Here is a 22,644-nt window from a genome sequence, read left to right as displayed (position 1 = left end):
CTTCNTGCTTAAGGAGAAAATAAAATACATGTCATTTTCCAGTTCCTTCTTTCAGAAATTGGAGGCATCAGGAAAGCTTCCCCATCCCCCTTAAAAGTAACTCTCCAAATCTCTCTCTCTCTCTCTCTCTCTCTCTCTCTCTCTCTCTCTCTCTCTCTCTGAAGAAACTGAAGATTTTGTTTTCAGTTGAAAGAATGTTTAGTACAAGGACAACCCAGAGCTCTGTTTCCGCTCTCTCCTTCTCTGGTTGCTATTCTGGGAATGCAATTCTATCCATCTGTAAAACTGCACATGGATTCCAGCTGCAGCCCCAGCTGCTGTGGTTTGTTCTCCCCATTTTATGTTTTGTTTTGCTGTTTTTGAAACTGTGAGGGAGACTTGCTTTTGGTTATCTCTAACCTTTGCTCCCCATATTTTAATATATACTCATATGCACATTACTTACTTACTTAATGAAAATATATATGGTTTCTCTAGGTGATAGGAACACTAAAAAAATAGCTCATTATTGAATGATTTAGTTAGCTAGCCAATTCCAGGAAATCTTCTATCTTCACTAAGTAAGCATCCCAGATCATTTCTAAACACCATATAAATAGCTCACATGTATTAAAAGTCCAGTGTGTCCAGACATCATATCTAGGGGCTTTCCACAGACATACTCAGCTCTTTCTCTAATAAGCTTATGTGTAAAGCAGCTGTGCTATGGTCATTATTTTATAGATAGTGGGGCAGTAAATCTGAGAGCCAGGAGAAGGTGAAACTATAGGGAATGAAACCACACAGCTGTGCTGGTGCCAGCCTTTTGTACATCATATGACTGTACTTCGTCCTATTCAATTTCTATGACAGATTTTGTGACATCATGGGCAGAAGGGAAAATGAGCTTTAAGGCAACTCTAGAGGAGGTTGAGGCAAGGGAGGTAGAATCTTGCTGAAGTTCCAAAGCCAACTTTTCATGTTCTAGAAGGAAGCACCTCCTCAAAGATCAAGAAGTATAGCTCCACATTGGTTTTTTGTTGCTTCTTATATAGTTCCTCTAAGAACCTGATGCCAACTATGGCCTTTCTCACCAAATAAATGCCTCGTCACACCACATTTTATTCCTACTATAATATTTTTAAAAAGGGAAATAAAATGTTTCTTAAACCTGAAATTTTGTTTTTCCCCTAAGTGGCAAAGAAAATACCAAGCCTAACAGAATGAAATAAAACAAAATTAACACAAGAGAAAAAATTAAATAAAATACTGCCATTTCCGCCAACATACCATCAGTGGGTAGACCAGCAATTTTCCTCAATACATTTTTCCTCATGTACATTTTAGTATATTATCTTCATGATCCTACCAACTAAGAGTATATTGAATTTTAAGCACATCTTAGAAAGGACATTATGTTTCACATTGCAGATGATGAAGTGTTGGCCTTCCCCAGCCTTGCCTCTGCTTTGCCTCTTCTTCTTTCAGAAAGATGGGGCTCTGGCAAAATGTTGTGAGCCTCCAGACAATTTTTTTAAAAAAATGGCTAACACAAACTAACAAATAGGTAGGAAGAGATAGATAAATGCTCTGTTCTTTGACCCCAATTTATAGTGTGGTAGTTTGCCCTCCTATCTGCTTCTGCCCATTCTGGTTCCCTACCAGTTCATTCAACTACAAAAATCTAAGCAAAGAACTTCTATGTTCCTCTACCACTACCCTTACTAACTTTTATTCCTATGCCATGCTTACATGGCCCAACTTCACAATAAGCTATTTAAAATCTGGCTTTTACACAGCCTTCTCCAAGAAGCCATTTGCGGGTCTTCTAAGTCATGACTATACCTTCGCTCAGGGTCTGAAGAGATTTGATACTACATTCCTTGATTCTGTTTCTCTTCTGTCCTCTGTCCTCCACCTTCTAGACTCCTGTTTTCTCTATTGCCTTTGATATAGAAGCTTCCTAACACTCATCTCTCCTCTCCTATCTCTCTGCCTGTCTCTGTCTCTGTTTCTTTCTCTTTCCTCTTCCCTTCTCTCTGTGTGTGACATCAATCTACAGCATAAATTAAATCATCTGTTTCACAATACTCCCAAAGTTTATATCTTAGCAAAATGGAGAATCTGCCCACAGAAGCATTCAGTACTAATCTGCTAAACCTGTCCAAGGAAGTGATGTTGCCCTTCAGTTTTTCCTGCTTTTTAAAAACTCAGTAACTTAGACTGGCTACAGTTAAAGATATTTACTAGTTGCAAAATCCCTCTGATCACCGGCTATAGCTAAAGACATTAAAGTTAAAGATTGGCTATAGTTAAAGACATATAGTTAAAGACTGGCTATTGTTAAAGACATTCACTAGCTGCAAAATCCATCTGATCACCAGCCACTATTACTTCATATAGATGACTGAAAGAGATCCTTCTGCAGTAGCCTTTTTCTGTTACTTACTGGGGTATTGTCTTAAAAACTGCACATCTACAGTGGCTACAGGGTATATGGAGCATCTCCAGAGTTGTAAGCTATACAAATGTGCCACTTATATTGCCATAAATGGAAGTTCCCTGGAGGACATGAGCTAAGATACCTAACCACTGTCTCTCAGTTTCCACACCTGAAAAGTGGGCACAATGATATTTATCTTGCCTATTAGAAGGATTAAGTAATTTGGCACAAAACCAAACCATTATGGGGGAGTCATAACTAGTAACTGGGATCCTAACAGGTTAAAATTAATCTATATTTTCATTTATATTCTAATCTATAATAATCTATATTTTAATCTATATTGTCTTCTTTGCAGCATGAGTAATGGAATCTTATTGAGCTTTGAACTGAAAACAGTGTGACTGAAAATTGTTTTTAAAAAGTAATATAATAGCGAGTTAGACTTGACTTTTTGCCTTCTCAATCACCCAAGACCCAGCTTTTTTCTTCTCACATAGTACTTAAGGATCACCGGAGAGGCAATTGGCATACCTTCCAATTAGGGTTCTGTTTCCACTCAGCCTCTAGACTCTATGGCTTCCATTATCACCGTAGTCCATAAAGGCTGACACCCAGACGGATAATGTTACTATGCAACAATTATGAGAATTATAGTATACCCATGGAAGAGCTGTGTATGCTGAAATAAGGTGTCAGGACCATATGATGAAACCTGAAGCCAGTGGGGGTTTCACTAATTACAACTTTTACAGAGAAAAATGGCTACCTCTGGAAAGTTCAAGTTCTGTTCTCATACTCCTGGTGGGAAGGAGGAGGAGAAATGAAGGATTGCTTTTCTAAATTATGGTGAAAAAATTTCACGTGTCCATGCCCCATGGGAACAAAATCTGACAAGCATGGTTCTGAGTTCCTAATATGGCTGAGATCTGCTTAATAAGGACATAAACAACAGCACATATGGTTAAGATTGGAATGCCCCTGGCTCCCTTTTGTTGATTTACAGTGCATGTTAACCTATAAATGGGTTTGAGGCCTCAAGGGAAAACCAAAGTCAGAGAGAAGTGTGACTGTGTGAAAACAAAGAAGGAAGCAGGCTCTCCTATGAGGGTGAGGATTTAATAGTTTCAGTCAGCAGGCAGCGTGCCTTTAGACCAATGGTGAAACTATAAAACTCTTTTTTTTTTTTTAAAGATTTATTTAATTATTATATGTAAGAACACTGTAGCTGTCTTCAGACACTCCAGAAGAGGGCGTCAGATCTTGTTACGGATGGTTATGAGCCACCATGTGGTTGCTGGGATTTGAACTCCGGACCTTTGGAAGAGCAGTCGGGTGCTCTTACCCACTGAGCCATCTCTCCAGCCCGAAACTATAAAACTCTTGAAAGTATGAGTGTAATCGAAGAGAAACACAACCCCCAAAATTTCATATGGAAGAGGGACCATACTAGTTCTGAATAGAAACCAGTTCCCACTAGAATATGCCTAAATCATCCATAGGACTTTTGCAAATGTGCCTTTAATAGTTGACTTCATGTGGCACTGCCATAAAAGTGCCAAGACCAGAACCTCCAGTCCCCTCCATACCCCATTTAAAAGCAGAATAGAAGGCCCATCTCATTCAGCAAATGCCAGTTTTGGAGGCATGGTTTAAGGAGTGAAAGGTCCTCTCTGCAGTAATGCTGTTGAGATAAGAGGGGATGCCATGCTTTGGTTCCAAGTCAGCTGAACAGGTCAAGTCAGTTACATGAATGGAATTTTTCTCACTCCCATATCCTAATTTTACACATTTCCAACTCTTCGATAGCTAATTGTTTATGTTCCCATCACAATCGGAAGTTTAGTACTGAGTAAAGGATCTTTAAGGAAAAGGGAAGCCTCATTTGGAGACATCATTGAAACAGCAAGGAGGTTGGCAGTTTATGTGTTTTCAGATACTGTCCTCTGGGTGAAGGCTATGGGCATCACTATGACATAAATGTCAGGGAACTTGTGATTGTATTTATAATGACCACAAAAACAAATCTTTTGGCATGTCAATGATGTGTAATCTACATTAGATGGAGGTGGGACAACTCACTCTAAATGTGGTTGGTATCATTCAGTCCCCACTGAATAAAATGCAGAAAGCAAACTGACTGTCAGCAGTCACCTGTCCTCTCTTTCTTACTATAGACACCCTGTGACTGCCTGCTTCTTTTTCCTGTAACCATGTCCTGCTTGTATGATGAACAAACCCCTCCTTCCTTAAGGTGCTTTTGGTTGGGTTTTTGGTTGAATTCAGGAGACACGTAACTAAAGCAAATGGCGGGTTGGCCCAATTCCCAGTTGAAATGTATGGTCATATTGATGGCTTGCGCTGAAACAGTAACAGAACAATGGGTGAACAATCCAAAGGAAGTCACTCTTTTTATAGTAGCATACCTCTTGTCCATCTTTGCTGACATTATCATCGGCATGCATGGCCACAATGGAGAGGAACTGTAGGAGGCGGTGGAGGGTGTCGCAGTTGCAGGGAGGTAGAAGGTAAATGAGGAGTTGCAAGGTGCCCAGTTGTTCCTCAGGCTCCAACACTACAGAAGGAAGAGAGAGGCTCTCTAAGACCAAGAGGAGCTGACACTGTTTGGGCACTGAGGACAGTTTTCCTTTCTGCTACATTAAGAAAGAGGTTACCTACGCCAGCCCCACTCAATGTCTTCACAATTTTTTCCCACTACTTTAGCAGCAGAGCTACAAAACCCTATGAAAGATACAGAGACAAGGTGGACATCTAGGTAAATCATGAGAAAGATAATACCATTTGCCTCATTTCTGTTACCAAACTTTTCCCTATTCATTACTCAGACTAACTTAGTGGATTTTAGTGCATACAGATAAATACCTACTAAGAGTGGTTGGGAATTGGTGAATGTTCCGAAATCTTTTATGGTGTTTTTAAGGGCCTTTGCTCTTCTTGAATAAGGAACAATATACAAGGAACAGACATTTTTTGTTGGACACACCCAAGACATTTATGTCTTCTTTCTCAGCCACAATATCATCAGAATTGCTGTATTGCAAGAAGGGATGTATGAAGGATAACACATCTCTGGTATTGCCCTTCTCTTCCCCATCCTTTCTCCTTATCTGGGGTCTGTGTGCATAGCCAGATACAGCTATTTTGAAAGCAGGGGTAGTGACTGAACTGTGCCATTTTGCTTCCACTGAAATGCTCACTGCTGTCTTACTCTGAATTCTTTGGCTCCCTCTTTCCTCATACCAGAAGCCATGATTCATTTTTAGGCACTGACTCAATGCAAACTCTTGCCAGCACTTCAAAGCATCAACTTATAGGACTTTCTACTTTCCTGGGGTCATTTGAAAACATCTGAAATTCTTCTTGGCTTTTCCCATTTGTTTTAGTCCAGCTTTCTTCTTAGTAGTTCTCCCTAGGGTTTATCTCAGAAAATCCCCCAAATAGCCCATTCATTAGAGACCAATAAAGGCAAACCAGTTATCGGAAAACACATGAAGAAGATTTTCATGAGTGAGCTGGACACCCTGGTATTCCAGAATACTTTCCCGCAAATCTGGTTCTATTACTTACGAAGAGTGTTGATAAATGCAGTGTACAGCTCCCTTGTGAGAAGGGGGTCAGGCATGTCTCTGAGGAACTCCTTTAACAAGGCAGCCACATCATGAACACTGTGCTCCTCTTCCAGACAGACATCAACCCCACGGTCAAATTCTTCACGCAACTAAAAAAAAAAATCAATGGTTCAAGAGACAGTTACATAAGATTTATAAGGCTAATTTAACAAGAAGCTTCAAGTAGCAATGATATCTTAGAACCATCTAGTTTCAGTGTTCAGTGTTCGACAAAGAGAAGTATTTTCATGGACAGTGTCTGGCATTAAGTCCCCACAGGTCAAAAAAAAGGGGGGGGGGGAGAAAGACACATGTCACCTTAAGCTATAGACTTTATTCATATTAATTATGAATATCTATCTACATCTCTGTATAAATATGAATGTGTTATTACAAAAGTCGTATATTTGTTGTTAATGATGTTTTCAGAGGAGTAGGTATTAATAATCAGGAAGTTGTAAGTAAGGGCTGAGGGTTAGAAGAGAATTTAGGTCAAGTGTAAATGTGAGAGAACCATTACACAACACTTGGGCATGTCACCAAACAGATCATATCGGAATTTGGATACTTTACTAGAATACCAACAAAAAGTTCAAGATTATTTGACAAGTAACAAAACTAATAATGTAGATGAGCTAAGAATGATGAAGTCTTAACAGATCGCACATTGAAATGAAAGTTATCTCTAGTTTGTTAGCGTAGCTGTATGAGCAGTTACCAGAAAGATTCTTTGCCTCAATCACTATACAAAGCCTCTTAACATGGGTGACAGCAGAAAAACATGGTAACAATGTGACAGAAATGATAATAACATCATGCTCTGCTTTTCATCTCTGACAGCTTGATGTCCCTTATGCATTGTTGTCTGTCATTCGTTCGTTCATTCATTCATTCATTCATTCACTCATCCATTCATCCATCTAGGATTCATTACATTTTGCTGGATTTCAAGCCCTATTATAGGTCCTCAAAGTATATTTGTAATAAAAGAGACAAAGTCCTTATGCCTCCTTGATTTGGTAGACTAGAAGAGATACAAGGTAAGCTGGTAACAGCACAAATGACAAGTTCTTACTTTAAACATTCATATGGCCCACCTTCCCTCTGTGGGTACAGGAGATATAGAGGTCAAGGAATGATGTTGGGTGTTTCCTTTATCACTGGAATTCTTATGCCCTTTAGACAAACTCATTCACTGAATTGAAGCTGGAGAGTTTGGCATTTCATTGCAGTAAGCTAGGAGGCCACTGAGTCAAGGGATCCTCTGTCTGTGCTTATGCTCACTTACCCCTAGTGCTGAGGTTATATGTATATGGCCATACCATGCTTTTTATGTGGGTGCTGGGGATCTGAACTCCAGCCCTCCTGCTTATACACCAAGAGCCATTTCCCAAGCCCTTGCTCTTACTTTTTGAAGAAAAAGTTCAGTCTATGGAGAAGTAACATAAAAACATAAAATAGTGATTTAAAGCATATGTCATACTCAAATATAGTCCTAAGTTACCACTAATTGCATCTCATTGAGTGAGTAATCCTTAAGTAAATTCCTGCACAAAGATTTTCCACCGTTTTTATGAAACCAAAATTGTTAAGGAATAATTTCTGGCAACCATCATCTGTCTACCTGGTAAAAATATTCATCACTGTCCTCAATTGTTCATTTATTTGAGACAACTTTACATTAGCATTTACAAGACAGCCAGAATGAAGAGGATGTCCATAGCAATACTGCAATTAAGATAGTTAAGATACACCATGATACTGTCTGAACACACACATATCACACCACACACACACACACACACACACACACACACACACACACACAAACCTAACCAACCCCCAGGAGAGAGAGGGTATTAGAGATGGCAGAAAGGTGGGCAATATAAAGAATTTAGCATGATGGGGGGAGGATATAGGGGACTTTCAGGATAGCATTTGAAATGTAAATGAAGAAAATATCTAATAAAATAATTTAAAAAAGAAAAAAAAACATGTTACTCAAAATATTCCAAAGTGAACCTCAATTGTAAGTAATAGATTGTAAGCAATAGACTTCATATTTCTCTGTATTTTTGTCTCTATTATAACAAGTGCATCATATGATATAATAAGCCCTTCACCACTGTCTTGAATGGTTGAGAGAATAAGTTAGAAGATGAGTTTTTTTGCTCATGATTTCTAATAAAGGTCTTCCTTAATTTTACATAGGTGTGAGACCTAGAAGATGTTGCTGAACAATTTTCCATTTTACAAGTGCGGGGTGAAATATTAAATGTTCATGCATCTTGTGTGATTATTAAAAATACAAATAAACCAGTCAGGAAAAAAGAAAAACCTTTATCTTAACAATGAAAACATACATGATGGGGTATTTACTTTAAAATATGAGTAAATAATTTTTAGCTTCATCCAACTGAAACTTTTACCTGGCTTAGCTTTTAAATTGTTGAGTTCCTTATTTCCTTCTCTTTCAATCAATAGGAGAAAACAAAATTATAACTGCCTTTTCCCAACAAATGAGTTCTGTTAAGGGATGGCTTGCCTTTTATGAAGTCATCACAACCCCAAATACCTATCTGATCAAAAAAAGCTATCTTTAACAATATAATATCTAATTTCCACCACAAGAATGTAGTGTAAGACTGGAAAAAATAAGGAATAGTCTTATCATAAAAAATGAACCGTGGACCAATGCTTCCATAGAATCTTATAAAGCATTTATTTCTGCAAAAGTAATGGCATAAACGTAGCATCAGAGTGGATAACAGAGTGTAAGACATTTTCCTATCATATTTTGGTAAAATTGGCCAATACTGTATTATTTTTTATTATCACTTCCTGATTAGTTAGGCATGTTTTGAGTCTCCCATTTTCCTGCTTCAGAGACACTTTTATCAAATAGTTTCCTTTTGCTAAGCACAGAATGGACATATCCAGACATTTTCTTTCAGTGGTTTCATCCCAACTCCATATTTCCAAGCTTCTGAGTGGTGTTTCATCTCCTGGGTCTTAATCATATTATACTTGGCAAGAGTGTAAGTAAAAGATAGTCAGAAGAGAATCTGTATAAACTTGAACTTTCTACCTAGTAATTCCATGAAATGTCAGCTGAAACAGACGACACTCAGTCTTCACTTACTTGTCTTACTCTCTTCTTTGAGCTTCCAACTCGGAATATCCCCACTGTCTGGAGGCCTATAAATAAGCAAATAAAATCAAAAGTTTTTTTTCCTTTTCTGCTTGAGATTCTAAATAAAATCACTGTAGAAACAGTGCTGCACAGAGCTGTGACCTGCAGACCAGCAGTGACTGCACAGTATTCAGTGGCATCCTATTTATCTTCTCTAGATACATAGTTCGACCTTTAACCATCAGAGTTATATTACACTAAATGTTTGAGATGATATTTTTCCCTGTGTGATCGCTGATGTTATAGGTCGGAGAGATCTTCTTTATTGGCAACAGCCCTATAATTCTGAATATATGACATGAGTCTAAAATGATAAAATATGTGAACAAAGATATGCATACAGTGTGGTTCAGAGTAAGACTATAAGAGAAAGCAAGCTTATGAATTTGGAGCTAATTTGGGTCCACTATCCTGCATCCATTCTAAATGACATTTACAAGAAAATTGTATATACATGAAAACTCTTTCTTACCATCAAAGGAGAGCAGTGGTATTCTCTGTATATATCTATGCATCTATGTATCTATCATACCTATATCATCTGTATATCATCCATCTATACCAATCTGTAAGTATCCTCTGCATATACCCGCATGCACATGGTATACAAGGATAACCTCAGACCTACACAAAGATATAAAATAAAGTATAATAAAAATCTTTTTAAAAATTTGATCTTCAAATAATCCAACAATCTCACTAGCACAAATTGGAAATTTCAACAATAGTCATTTAATGGAATTGAATTTTCAGGCACTATCCACATCAGGTTCATGAATTGCAAATCTTAATCTGTGTTTTCTTCTTCCTTATTTTTTCAATATCCCAACACTATTGATCTGGTGAAGAAATAGTATTGAGTTACCCTTGGAGATATCCCCACTGTCTAGATTTGAATATTTCATGATGCCATTTATTTATATGGGTCCCTTCCTCCCTTAATTTTCCAATAACATGACAGTTAAATAAAGAACAAAGTTTTAATGGCCAGATGTGATTATCAGGGATAAGAATATTATATAAGATATATTGTATTCTTCCTTCAGAAAACACAGGTGTTTTCCCATTTCTTTCTTTCTTTTTGATGCAGGGCATCACTATGTGGACCAGGCTGATCTCTAACTCCCAAAGATCCACCAATTTCTGCCTTCTCAATGCTGTCATTAAAAGCATATGACCCCATAGGTGGTTTCTATTTTCTTGAGGACCTTACATCATCACTACTGAGGAGTATCATCTACTTTTTTGATTTTTACTGTTAATCCATTTTCTCTTCATAATCAGGTATGACAGTGGTGCTAGATTGCAAGTGTTAGTGGTCTTTTGAAATCACATGAATATAGTTGATCTAAGAGTAAAGCCAGTAAATAGAGAGTGCTCATAGTATTACTTGAATCTTGCATTCAGACTCTCAGCATAATTAAGGCTTGCAGGGTATTGGATCCTGCAGGGGGGCATTCTCCTTAATCTACTTTCACCTGAGTTTCTTTCATCTGTGACTGAAAGAATTATGACTAGTACAATATATCATTAAATGGAAAGAATTTAAAATGGTATAACCTTACTTCTTTCTATCCAGAAACAATAAAGTCAATGTTTGGTGGGTCTCTTCATAGGGCCTTTATGTATGCCATAGGCATTCTGTATGTATTGTTTACATTAATATTAATTATTTTATTATTACATGGTATCAATGACTCTTGACTTATCACAAAAATAATAATTTTCTTTGCGTTTTAATATTAAGTATTACCTGGAGTTTAGGATGGCTGTGAGCTACATTATGGGAACTGGCAATTGATCCCAGGTTCTCTGTGATAGCAGCATATGCTCTTAACTACTGAGCCATCTCTCTAATTTTAAGTATTAACCCTTTTTAGTTGGATTTCCTAGGGGTTTTTACTTTTTAGTTTTTTGTTTGTAATACAATATAGCATAAACATCTCATTTATCAGTTATGTTTCCTAAAAGTGTCATTCTGAATCTCCAGATGATCTGAGAGAATTGTACCATGTGGCTGGTTATTGCTGATTTACAAGTGTACTAAGGACACTTTGCTTGGGGGTAAGGAGTCTACTCCATTTCCTTATTACTGTTATTAATTTGCTTCCTAACTGAGACCAACACCCAACCTAATTTATATTTCCTGCTTCTTTGAGAAACCTAGAAATGAGACTCAATTAAGAGTAGGATACAGCACCATATTTTTTCCTCTGTAAAGTGATGTATGTACTGATTTAATTAGTGCATACAGAATACTTAGAATAATCTGATATGTGCTTTTATTTAGAGAAAGACAGGTTATGAATTGACTCGATGACTTCTCTATGCAAAATAGAAAAAATAACACGTCAATTTATAAATATTGTCATCAGATAAGTTTATATTTCTTATTCTTTGATGGCGTCTGAATACCTGAATTTCTACAAAATCAAGATATCAGAGAGGAGTTGTCCTACAGGTAGGACTGTTCATCTAGGTAGATTTCTCCAAACTATTCAGAAATGCCGATTTTTTGAGATTATTCCTTCAATCATAGCAATATCCTACTGGGTAATAATTTTTGTGTGCCTTAATCAATTCTAATATGTTTTGGTTTTTGAATTGCATTTAATATTTAAAGGTAGAACAAATGACTGCCTTTGGATTTGGATAGATAATGATTTTTTTCTGACATAAACTTAAAATGATTTTCCTTACAGACACAAGAATAGTTTATTGTATAACCAGGACTTAAGGCAGTCACTAAAAAAAAAAAGTGGGTAGACACTGAAGAAGATATTGATTTCACAAAGAACTACAACTTTGCTGATTCCTGTCCTAGGAACTGATGTGACCATCTTTCTCGAATTTTCATCAGAAACTGAAATGGAAACTAGACCCAGAAGTCTAGACCCTGAATCATAGGCTTAGAGATGTCATGAAATGAGGACAGGCACAATAAACAGCAGATCTCACCCCAAACTCAGTCTGAATCCCAAAAGCATCTCTTAACTCCCAATTACTCTTTTGTCTGCCCTTTTGAAGCTTCTAGAACATTTAGATTCTTATAGAATTTTGAATTAAAGATAGAGAAGACATTTGAAATGATATATCAGTGAAGAATGGTTGGGTACATAAATGTAGATGGAGCTAATAAAAATTGTCAAGAACAATTTTGGAGAGGGTGGGAAAATGCTCTTTGATAAATATTTAAAAGAGTAAAGTGACATGTGTCCTCTATTATCTCTTTCAAAATCCAGCAAATAAAGTGTTATGGAAGAAATGCTTTTTAAAGTGGTGTTTGTCTTATTTTGTTTTGAGACAGGCTCATACAGTAAGACAAAAACAACATCTAAAATACTGTATAAAGCCCTTTACTTTTTGAAATTTTAAAGTTTGATATTTTTGCTATTCGGAGTATTCAAGTCAATATCTATTTGAATTTGAATGTGTATCCTATTATTCTAGATTCATCTGATTGAAATATTAAGAGCACCTGGAATACAGACAGAACCTTGTATAGTTGATCATCTTAAATCTTTAGGTACAAACTATATATCAAATATTCTCTTCTGAAAACAAAAGCTAATGTTTAAATATTTTTATTTAAGTCATTTCTTTATCCAGTGATTTTTATACATACTGACTTGATTAAGCAATTTAAATACCTCTTTAATAGTTTTCTATGAAACTCTGTTTTTTATAATTAGGAAATAAATGACAATATACACACTTTGTTTTATACTTCCTTCTTTTCCTCCTTTTTGTTCTTTCTTGTAGGACTGAGAATTTAACCTAGGGCATTGTGCATTCTAGGCAAGTGCTACACCACTGAGAAGCATCCAGAACTCTCTTTTTAGCTTTCATTTTCAGACAGATTTTCACAAGGTTTCTCAGGAAAGCGTTGAACTTACTCTATAACACAAGAAGACAAAGGAAGATCTTGAACTTGAAATTTTCCTGCCCAACCTCCAGGTATCTGAGATTGAATGTCTATACCAAGAGGTCAAGGAAACACTTGTTCATTTTGCTTTACAAAATTATAACACATTATCTTTAAAATAAATAAGCAATTAAGGACATTTTTCCAGGTCCATAGTGTGTGGTAAATCTAAGCAAATAAAGACGTGATGGATATGAGCCAAATATCTCAATTTTAGAAACAAATTAAAGAACTATTTATCATACTAAAGTCATCCTGTTAATAGGAATTAAATTGCAAAGGGATGGCTGGAGAAAATAAAAAATAGATATTTATAAAAGGCAAAACTTTCTTTTTGTCAAAAAAAATGTAAATAAACTCAATGTATAAGAACATGCATGCGACTTTGCTCTCTTTGAAGGATGTCTTAGTCCATCACAAGTGATCCTTTCGCTAAAATGATTGCTCAGAAACCCTTGTGAGGACTCTTAAGGTTGGAGTATTTCAAATAGCATTACACCTCCTAGTCTTGTTGATCCCAGTAACTTCTTATGTCAACACTTACATTAGTGCACTTTATTTATCAAAGATTTGTATAGCACTTGCTCAAAGGAACACAGAATTGAATATAGGAATGATGATTGGATCACTGATGGCTTATGGTAAGTCTTACCATGTTTTTCCAGATGCTGACAGCAGCTGTCCACCAGCCTGGGGACCTGCCTGTAAATAGGATTCAAACTCAGCTTCTTATCTCTGGCCTTTTCTTTTTTACTCTGAGCCTCAGCAGGCAAGGAGAGTTGTAAAGCTTCTAGGAGTCGAGACTGGTTGTCATCCAGATCAGTGATGGAATCCACAGACATGGCGCCCTGGAAGTGATGCACAGACTTGAAGAAGAGGGAAGGCAACACAAGAAAAAATAGATGCCACCCAATAAAATTTCATGGAGGACCATGACTCTCAAAAGATAATACTGCTTGATGTAGTTATGGCTTTGTTTTTATTGCTGACATACTTGCTTATTGCTGACATATTAAGAGGAAAAACGAAATGCATTTTGAATGAGTTAGGAAATCTCTACAACACAGGGTAAGTATTGTTAGTTAGGATTTCAATTCACAGACTTTTCCAAGTGGAAGACAAGAGATGGGAAACATATAATTAAAATATTTTGATTCAACCACTTCATTTTTTGAAACATGAAATACATACTCAATGAATGAGGTAAAGTTATAGAAGTCTTGTGAATTAAAAATCCTCAACTATGCCTCTAGGAAGTACACTTTAAACATAAGAAGACTCAAACTGGATGTTGTGGTATATGCCTGTATCCCCAGCGTATAGTAGAGTACAGCTATTCATCCTGGATGAAGAGTGTTATAAAAAGGAGTTAGCTATTAGAGTCCTGGTAGGGCCTGTACAGGGAAAGGGACATTTAGGAAGTCTACTGCCTAGGTCATAGGTTCTCAAAAATCTCTATTTTAGAGTTTTTGGTGCTACTGTTATTTGTATTTATAAACATTCCAAGACAATTGAAGGCTTAGAAGAACAAATTCATCTGTAAAATTTAAATATTCCATAATTTTGTCAGGTTTTTCCTCTTTGAATCAGTCAATACCATAAAAAAATATAGCAGGGCCTTGGGTCTTCTTATGATTTGGAACAGCTTTTAAATGTTAGTAGCTGATTAAGAAATGTGAGGTCTGCTCGTATATTTAACTAGGGCAGTCTTCAGTGATGGGAGGTAGCAAATATTTCCAGCCCAAAGCTTAAGGGAAAGGGAAAGACCTCTCAGGGATATGGTAGTAACTATGTAGTAGTTATGTATATATGTAGTAACTATGCTGATTGCCACCCATGTGGCTTGGTAAACTTAGCTTTGTAGGTTTGCAATTAACAGGAAAGGAGCCCAAAGCCTAGAACATAGTGCACACTGTGTCACTGGCACCATATTGATTCATCATGGATTTCAATGAGACTGCATAGAATTGTACAGCTGTATTTAAGGGAAGACAAATTCTATTGATAAGAAAAATCTAAATCTCTCACTGATTTTGAACTTTTGCAGCTAATTCATTGATCCATGTACATCCTAAGAATAGTATTGAAAAAATTAACAGAAACACTGGACCCTGGCCTCAAGACTCTGCATTTAGCATAGAGGTGGTATAATCTGCAGCTCATATGGCATTGTGATAGTATAATACCATATAAATACCTTATAAAGCTTATGTTCAAGAACTACATACCTGAATTACAGAACAAAATGATCAAAGCAATTTTCATAATGTTTTAAATAATTTTATGGATTTGTGTTTTGGCATATTCACAGCTAGCCTTGTATGTATGTGTCCCGAGATCGCAGGGTATACTTGTCTGATTGAGCACAACGTCTAGCAAGACAGTAGGAGATAACAAAATACCAGCATCAATGGCAGTAGTCCTGAGTATTTGGGTACAAAGTTAACCAGGAGGGAAAGGGAGTGTTATCTGCCACATGGACACGACTGCTTATTCCCTAGTGCAAGAGATATCTATAATGTGTCTAGTTTTCATGGTGGTAGAGATTCAAAGGGCAATCTTATTCATTTTCAGTTTTTTCAGAGTCAGAGGAGATCCTGACCAACTCACCCTTCTCCTGGCCCGAGGAGCTGGTTCCGGAGTATTCGGTGATGTAGACTCATTTGGTGTTTCTGAGGTTGAGCTGAGAGATGAGTTACTGCTTGAGAGTTCTTTGTTTTGTTTTTTATTCCCAAATGGGAGGAGGGAAGACACAAAATCCGATGATGCATCCTTCTGCTCCTCCCTTTGCAAATCTTGCTTCAGTTTATATGCCCGGTCATTAGCAATGACTTGGGATAAGGGCATTCCAAATGCCTGTGGGATGAATTCTGCAAAGAAAAATATCAAATATTTATGTTTATGGAAGGTCCATCCAGACAGGAGAGCATGTTCATTCATAGCTCATCCAGAAAAGCAGACCTAGTCAAATTATTGTTTTCCAAACAATTGACTCATCAATCAGCGGACTGGAATGACTTTGTAATGTTGTGCAAAATGGGTAAAGTTTCCATTTCAGTGAAAGATGCAAGTAAGTACAAATACACATTTTTGAAATGTAGGTCTCTAATATTTCTTCAGGTACTCAAGTCTGTTTGAAAGGAAATAATTTTACTAAGAAGTTTGACATTTGAACCGAATATAAACAGTGCTTCATGCTCATGAGCATACATCTCTATAATCTGTTACTCTTCAATTTATATGCTTTAGAGGTTTTTGAAGGCATAAGAAAACCACAACAAACATTGATTGACACCTACTATCTGCTATGTCAAGTTTCACAATTCGGGGAGTGGGTGGATGGGTGTGTGCTGTAAAGAATCTCAGGTCCTTTCTCAGGAGGGCTTCTGAGGTTGAGAGGAGATGTGCAGAATCAGACATGTAAATAGTTATAAGATATTTACTCTCATGTGAATAATAGAGAAATGAAAAATGTGAATAATAAAGAAATGAATGAATTCACAGTTGAAAATCAGTCGATATTAAGGTATACTTTAAGGTAGTGTAGGAACTAATGACCTAAGGGGTAGAAGAGCAATTTCAGAACACTTTAACAAGTTTGCTTTTTCACCCTTTTTATCCTGTGTCCTTACATTTTACTTTTACCCACTGGGTTACAGCAGTCCCTTTATGATCTATACTCAAACTTAATGATGATCACATGCAGAAGTGGACTTGTCCATAATATAGCTTGTGGGAGACCTAGAATTCATTTGGAGTTCTTTACTAGGGATCATTTGGGAAAGAGGCACAGTACAGAATTCTTTGGCTTCATTTGGCAATATATATATATATATAGTCTGTCACTGTGGTCAATCCATGTGTAATTATATATATATTAAGTACTCTGAGATAGACATTTTATTAGTAGCAGTTTAGATTTATACAGAAAGTATTAATATTCAATTAAGTACGTTATTCTTGTTAGACTCAAAATTACATCTCTTAGTAGCCTCAGCAAATTGGAGACTAGGAGAGCCCTTTTTTTCTTTTCTTTTCTTTTCTTTTCTTTTTTTTAATAAGCCCTGCGATTGAAACTGCAATGATCAAGGGAAAATAACTCTAAGGTTATTTGTTCTTTTAGCAAAAAGCTAACATTAAACCAGGTGGAAAGAGCCTTTAAAAGGTTTTCCTGCTTGATCCATGGTAACATTTTAAACTAGGCTAATAGCCAAGTCTCCATTAAGAACAGAAGTGGTACTTTAAAGGCATATACCTCTGATCCCATCAAAAGGTGTAACTTGTTTTGAAGTAAAATATCCTAAGTTCATCTGGGGATTTTTTTCCAGAGGAGCTTGCTCTGTCAGTGAACTATGGGGCATATGCCAATCAAAAGTGCTATGCCATTCTTTTTTGAGGTAAGACTATTACTACATTCCTATCTCCAGCAAAACTAGAGGCAAAGATCAGTTCCAGATTACAGTCTTTGCACTTGGAGGGTTTCTTATAATAAACAGATATTCTTCACAAAGTTTGGACAGCCACATAGAAGATGAAGGTATGACTTGGGAATAGAAACAACAAAGAGGACTTTGAAATAGATCATGTGACATGGGTCTGCTAATGAAGGCATGTGCAGGACAGAGACTTGTCCTACAATTAGGGCTCTTTGGTCCTTTCATAAACTTTTTTCCATATAAGGAAACCCAATCAGACTTAGTGATTTCTAGTATCTTTGGGGGAAAGGGCATTTTATTTTGGAGTCTACAGCTATTTGTAGCTATTTCTCTATTTGTAGGTATGTGCATGTGCATGCCAGTGTTCACAGAGGCCAGAAGAGAGCTTTGGATCCTCTGGAGCTGGATTTACATGTAGTTGTGAGCCACCATGTGGGCTTTGGAAACTGGAATTGAGTCTTCTGAAAGAGCAGTTCATGCACTTAACCACTAGGGCTATTTCTATAGCTCCACAAATCTAACATTTTTAGTATCTAAAATATATCACTGTGTTTGTAAATTGTAATAATTGAATACAAATTAAACAAGAAACAATTCAAGTAATTTTCTCCTGATATTTACTCTTCCCTTGATCTCATTTGAAAGATATAGCATTAAGTGACCACAAAAACTCCATCAGAGAACTCCTAAACCTGATAAACAACTTTAGCAAAGTAGCTGGATATAAAATTAACTCAAACAAATCAGTGGCCTTTCTCTACACAAAGGATAAACAGGCTAAGAAATAGACTAGGGAAACAACACCCTTGAAAATAGTCACAAATAATATAAAATAACTTGGTGTGACTCTAACTAAGCAAGTGAAATATCTGTATGATAAAAACGTCAAGTCTCTGAAGAAGGAAATTGAAGAACATCTCAGAAGATGGAAAGATCTTCCATGTTCATGGATTGGCAGGATTAATATAGTAAAAATGGCCATCTTGCCAAAAGCAATCTACAGATCCAATGCAATCCCCATCAAAATTCCAACTCAGTTTTTCATAGATTTAGAAAGAGCAATTTCCAAATTCATCTGAAATAAGAAAAAAACCAGGATAGTGAAAACTATTCTCAACAATAAAAGAACTTCTGGTGGAATCACCATCCTGGATCTCACGCTGTATTAGAGCAATTGTGATAAAAACTGCATGGTCCGGGTAGTGACAGGCAGGTAGATGAATGGAATAGAATTGAAGACCCAGAAATGAACCTTCACACTTATGGGCACTTGATCATTCACAAAAGATCTAAAACCAGTCAGTGGGGAAAAAGACAGCATTTTCAACAACTGGTGCTATTTCAACTGGCAGTTATCATGTAGAAGAATTCGAATTGATCCATTCTTATCTCCTTGTACAAAGCTCAAGTTCCAATGGATCAAGGATCTCCACATAAAACCAGATACACTGAAACTTATAGAGGAGAAAGTGGGGAAGAACCTTGAACATATGGGCACAGGGGAAAAAAATTCCTGAACAAAATACAAATGGCTTGTGCTGTAAGATCAAGAATCAACAAATGGGACCTCATAAAATTGAAAAATTTCTGTAAGGCAGAGGACACTGTCAATAAGACAAAAAGGCTACCAACAGATTGCAAAAAGATCTTCATCAACCCTACATCCGATAGAGAACTAATATTCAATATATACAAAGAATTCAAGAAGTTGCACTCCAAAGAAACAAATAACCCTATTAAAAAATGGGGTACAGAGATAAACAAAGAATTCTCAACTGAGGAATACCCGATGTCTGAGAAGCACCTAAAAAAATGTTCCATGTCCTTAGTCATCAGGGAAATGCAAAGCAAAACAACCCTGAAATTCCACCTCACACCAGTCAGAATGGCTAAGATCAAAAACTCAGGTGACAGCAGATGCTGGTGACGATGTGGAGAAAGAGGAAAACTCCTCCATTGCTGGTGGGATTGCAAGCTGGTAAAACTACTCTGGAAATCAGTTTGATGGTTCTCCAGAAAACTGAACATAGTACTACTCGAGGACCCAGCTATTCTACTCCTGGGCATATATGGAGAATATGCTCCAACTTGTAATAAGGAAACATGCTACACTATGTTCATAGCAGCCTTATTTATAATAGCCAGAAGCTGGAAAGAACCCAGATGTCCCTCAACAGAGGAATGGATACAGAAAATGTGGTACATTTACACAATGGAGTACTACTCAGCTATTAAAAACAATGAATTTATGAAATTCTTAGGCAAATTGATATATCTGGAGAATATCATTCTGAGTGAGGTAACCCAATCACAAAAGAACACACATGATATGCACTCACTGATAATTGGATATTAGCCCAGAAGCTCAGAATACACAAGATACACTTCACAATCCACATGAAACTCAAGAAGAAGGAAGACCAAAGTGTGGATACTTCGATTCTTCTTAGGAGGGGGAACAAAATTCCCATGGAAGGAGTCTAACTTAAAGTGCCATGAAGTCACTTACTCTCGAGTATATTTGATGATGTTACAATGCTGTTATCATGTAGATCAAAAGAAGTGTTGTAGTTCAGAAAGTTCACTGAGCTAGCCTGAGCTCCTTCTTTCCTTTCTCTGAAACTTCATGCATCCTTTTCAATGTCATCTCTAGTAATTGCTTGTGTGTATGATCATGTGTATGTGCATGAGTGTGTGTGTGTATGTGTGTCTGTGTGTGTTTGTGTGTGTGTGTGTGACTGTGTGTGTGTGCATGAGTCTGTGTCAGTGTGTCTGTGTACATTTTGTGTCTATGTTCTTGGGGTTTTCAATTTGCATATGCACATGAGGAGATCAGAAAATTTTGATTTCCCTCCTCAGGTCCTTAACCCCTTTCATTTGAGACCGGATGTCTGCCTGGCTTGGAAATTTGCTAAGTTTTTTAGGCTAGTTGGGTAGTAAGCTTCTAGGGATTCCACTGTCTCCACCTCCCATCTCATCCTTTCTGGGGTTATAGGCATGCACCTCTAAATCTGGCTTTTATAATGTAGGTTCTGAGATTCTGATTCAGACTCTCACTCTTGTGTGGCAACCACTTTACCTACTGACTGATGTTGATAGCCCATAGGGATTGCTTTTAATGACAATATTGCATCCATTTTCTTGGAGAATTTCTTTTTTATTATTGGTTATTTTATTTATTTACACCTCAAATGTTATCCCCCTTCCTGGTTTCACCTCTGCAACCCCCTATCCCGTCCCCCCCATCTCCTCTGCTTCTATGAGTGTGCTCTCCACCCACTCATCCCCTCCTACCTGCATACCCTAACATTCCCATATGCTGGGGCACTGATCCTTCACAGGATCCTTGGAGAATTTCTATGTGTAATTAATTCTTACATTTTGTATTAATACTTATTGGGAAGCAAAAATAGAAACTGCAGCCAATAATCTTTTATAAGTTTTGTTTCACAGTGCACGTATAGTGACCCAGGCAGTGAGTAACCATAAGGTATTACAGAATTCTATTTGGGTACAAGAAAAAAAGATACCACAAGATCTTTTTGTGTTGATACTCCGTCAGTGTCTCATGAGCAATTATGCCATAGTAATAGCTAGCCCCCATGTGCCTTGATTAGGCAAGCTTAGAAACTGGAATAAAGTATGGTTTTTCTTTATATAAAAGTTATCTACTTATTTATTTAGCTCTCCCTCAAAATCTGGGTTTCCTTGAGGCAAGAAATAAATAGTCTGAATTTCTGAAAATTTTGTTTGCTTAACAAATAATTAAACTATAAGAGATTAGGTACTTGGAGATCTTCTGTATGAAATTATGTTTTGGAAATCAATGTCAACCTTAAATTAGTTTCCATATAGAAACCAAAAGTTAGATGGCTTTTTTTATAAGTTGAAATGTTGATGCTGGAATGTCATATGATTTGTTGTATATTTTTATATCAAGTAATAAAGTATCACACAGGACATGATTCATGCTGATGGAATTGATTAATATAGTAGCATATCAAATATTTGTGAATCACTTCTTTTTTTATTGGAAGAGCAGGTCATCTGTGAAGAGCGGTTCCTCTTTATTTTTAGATGGCTTAACCCAAGAGGTCATTCAGAGCTTCCTGTTTTCCTTCTTTCCCTCTTGAATTTCAGTGATATTCATTTTTCACATGTGCATCTGTTATTAACACAAACACTAATACTCAAAGGGAAGGAAATAATGTGAACTGATTACAAATATGCCACATCAGCGCACAGTCATCCCGAGGTTATGTTTCCCAAGATAGCCAAGCAATGGCTTCCAGGGTCAACATGGACAAGGCTTTATGTTTTGAAGAGCTGTCATGGAGTAATTCTTCAGTTAATTCTAGAATACTTTGTTTTTAAACACTAAAGCTAACTCATTGAGCAAACTTCTTACAGTTAAACTTGGTACTCTTCTCCTTAGCTGGATGGATGATGGGTCCTTTCTTTGGAACCACCAAGAGCTATCTCCACTCAGCTTCTTGTATGTCAATACAGAATACCGCCAAGCTTTTACTGAGTCTACACACACACACACACACACACACACACACACACACACACTAAGAGAATGCAAACATCAATCTCTCCATGCTCCCTCCACAATCTAATCCTTCCTAGCAAAGTTTGAAAGGGTATTTTCTAAAGAACCACCTAACATCTTCATTGTGTGTCAATTTCAACATCAAAACATTATCCTAAAGCAAAGTCAAAGAATAATCAATTGTTCATATAGTTCTATTCACTTTTATTTTTTTTAAATAATTTTATTAGATATTTTCTTCATTTACATTTCAAATGCTCTCCCGAAAGTCCCCTATACCCTCAACGTCAACATGCTCCCCTGCGCACTCACTCCCAATTCTTGGCCCTGGCGTTCCCCTGTATGGGGCATATAAAGTTTGCAAGACCAAGGGATATCTCTTCCCAGTAATGGCTGACTAGGCCATCTTCTACTATACATGCAGCTAGAGACATGAACTCTGGGGATACTGATTAGTTCATATTGTTGTTTCACCTATAGGGTT

General features: G+C 36.9%; 1 protein-coding gene across 2 annotated transcripts in view; it reads right to left on the bottom strand.

Moving 5' to 3' along the window:
• The window catches only part of Arhgap6 (Rho GTPase activating protein 6), a 488,517-nt gene that overhangs the window by 33,586 nt on the left and 432,287 nt on the right, over positions 1–22,644 (bottom strand). For both annotated transcript variants that reach the window (XM_021187414.2, XM_021187415.2), the window contains exons 4-8: positions 15,780–16,039; positions 13,822–14,017; positions 9,194–9,249; positions 6,011–6,161; positions 4,849–4,997 (exon numbers count right to left, since the gene is read on the bottom strand). In XM_021187414.2, the coding sequence (XP_021043073.1) occupies positions 4,849–4,997; positions 6,011–6,161; positions 9,194–9,249; positions 13,822–14,017; positions 15,780–16,039 (812 nt within the window). The remainder of the gene's footprint in view (positions 1–4,848; positions 4,998–6,010; positions 6,162–9,193; positions 9,250–13,821; positions 14,018–15,779; positions 16,040–22,644) is intronic.

Source organism: Mus pahari, chromosome X (assembly GCF_900095145.1).
Source record: "Mus pahari chromosome X, PAHARI_EIJ_v1.1, whole genome shotgun sequence".
Lineage (NCBI taxonomy): Eukaryota > Metazoa > Chordata > Mammalia > Rodentia > Muridae > Mus > Mus pahari.
The sequence above is the reverse complement of the archived record's forward strand: the minus strand, read 5'-3'. Positions and strand labels throughout refer to the sequence as shown.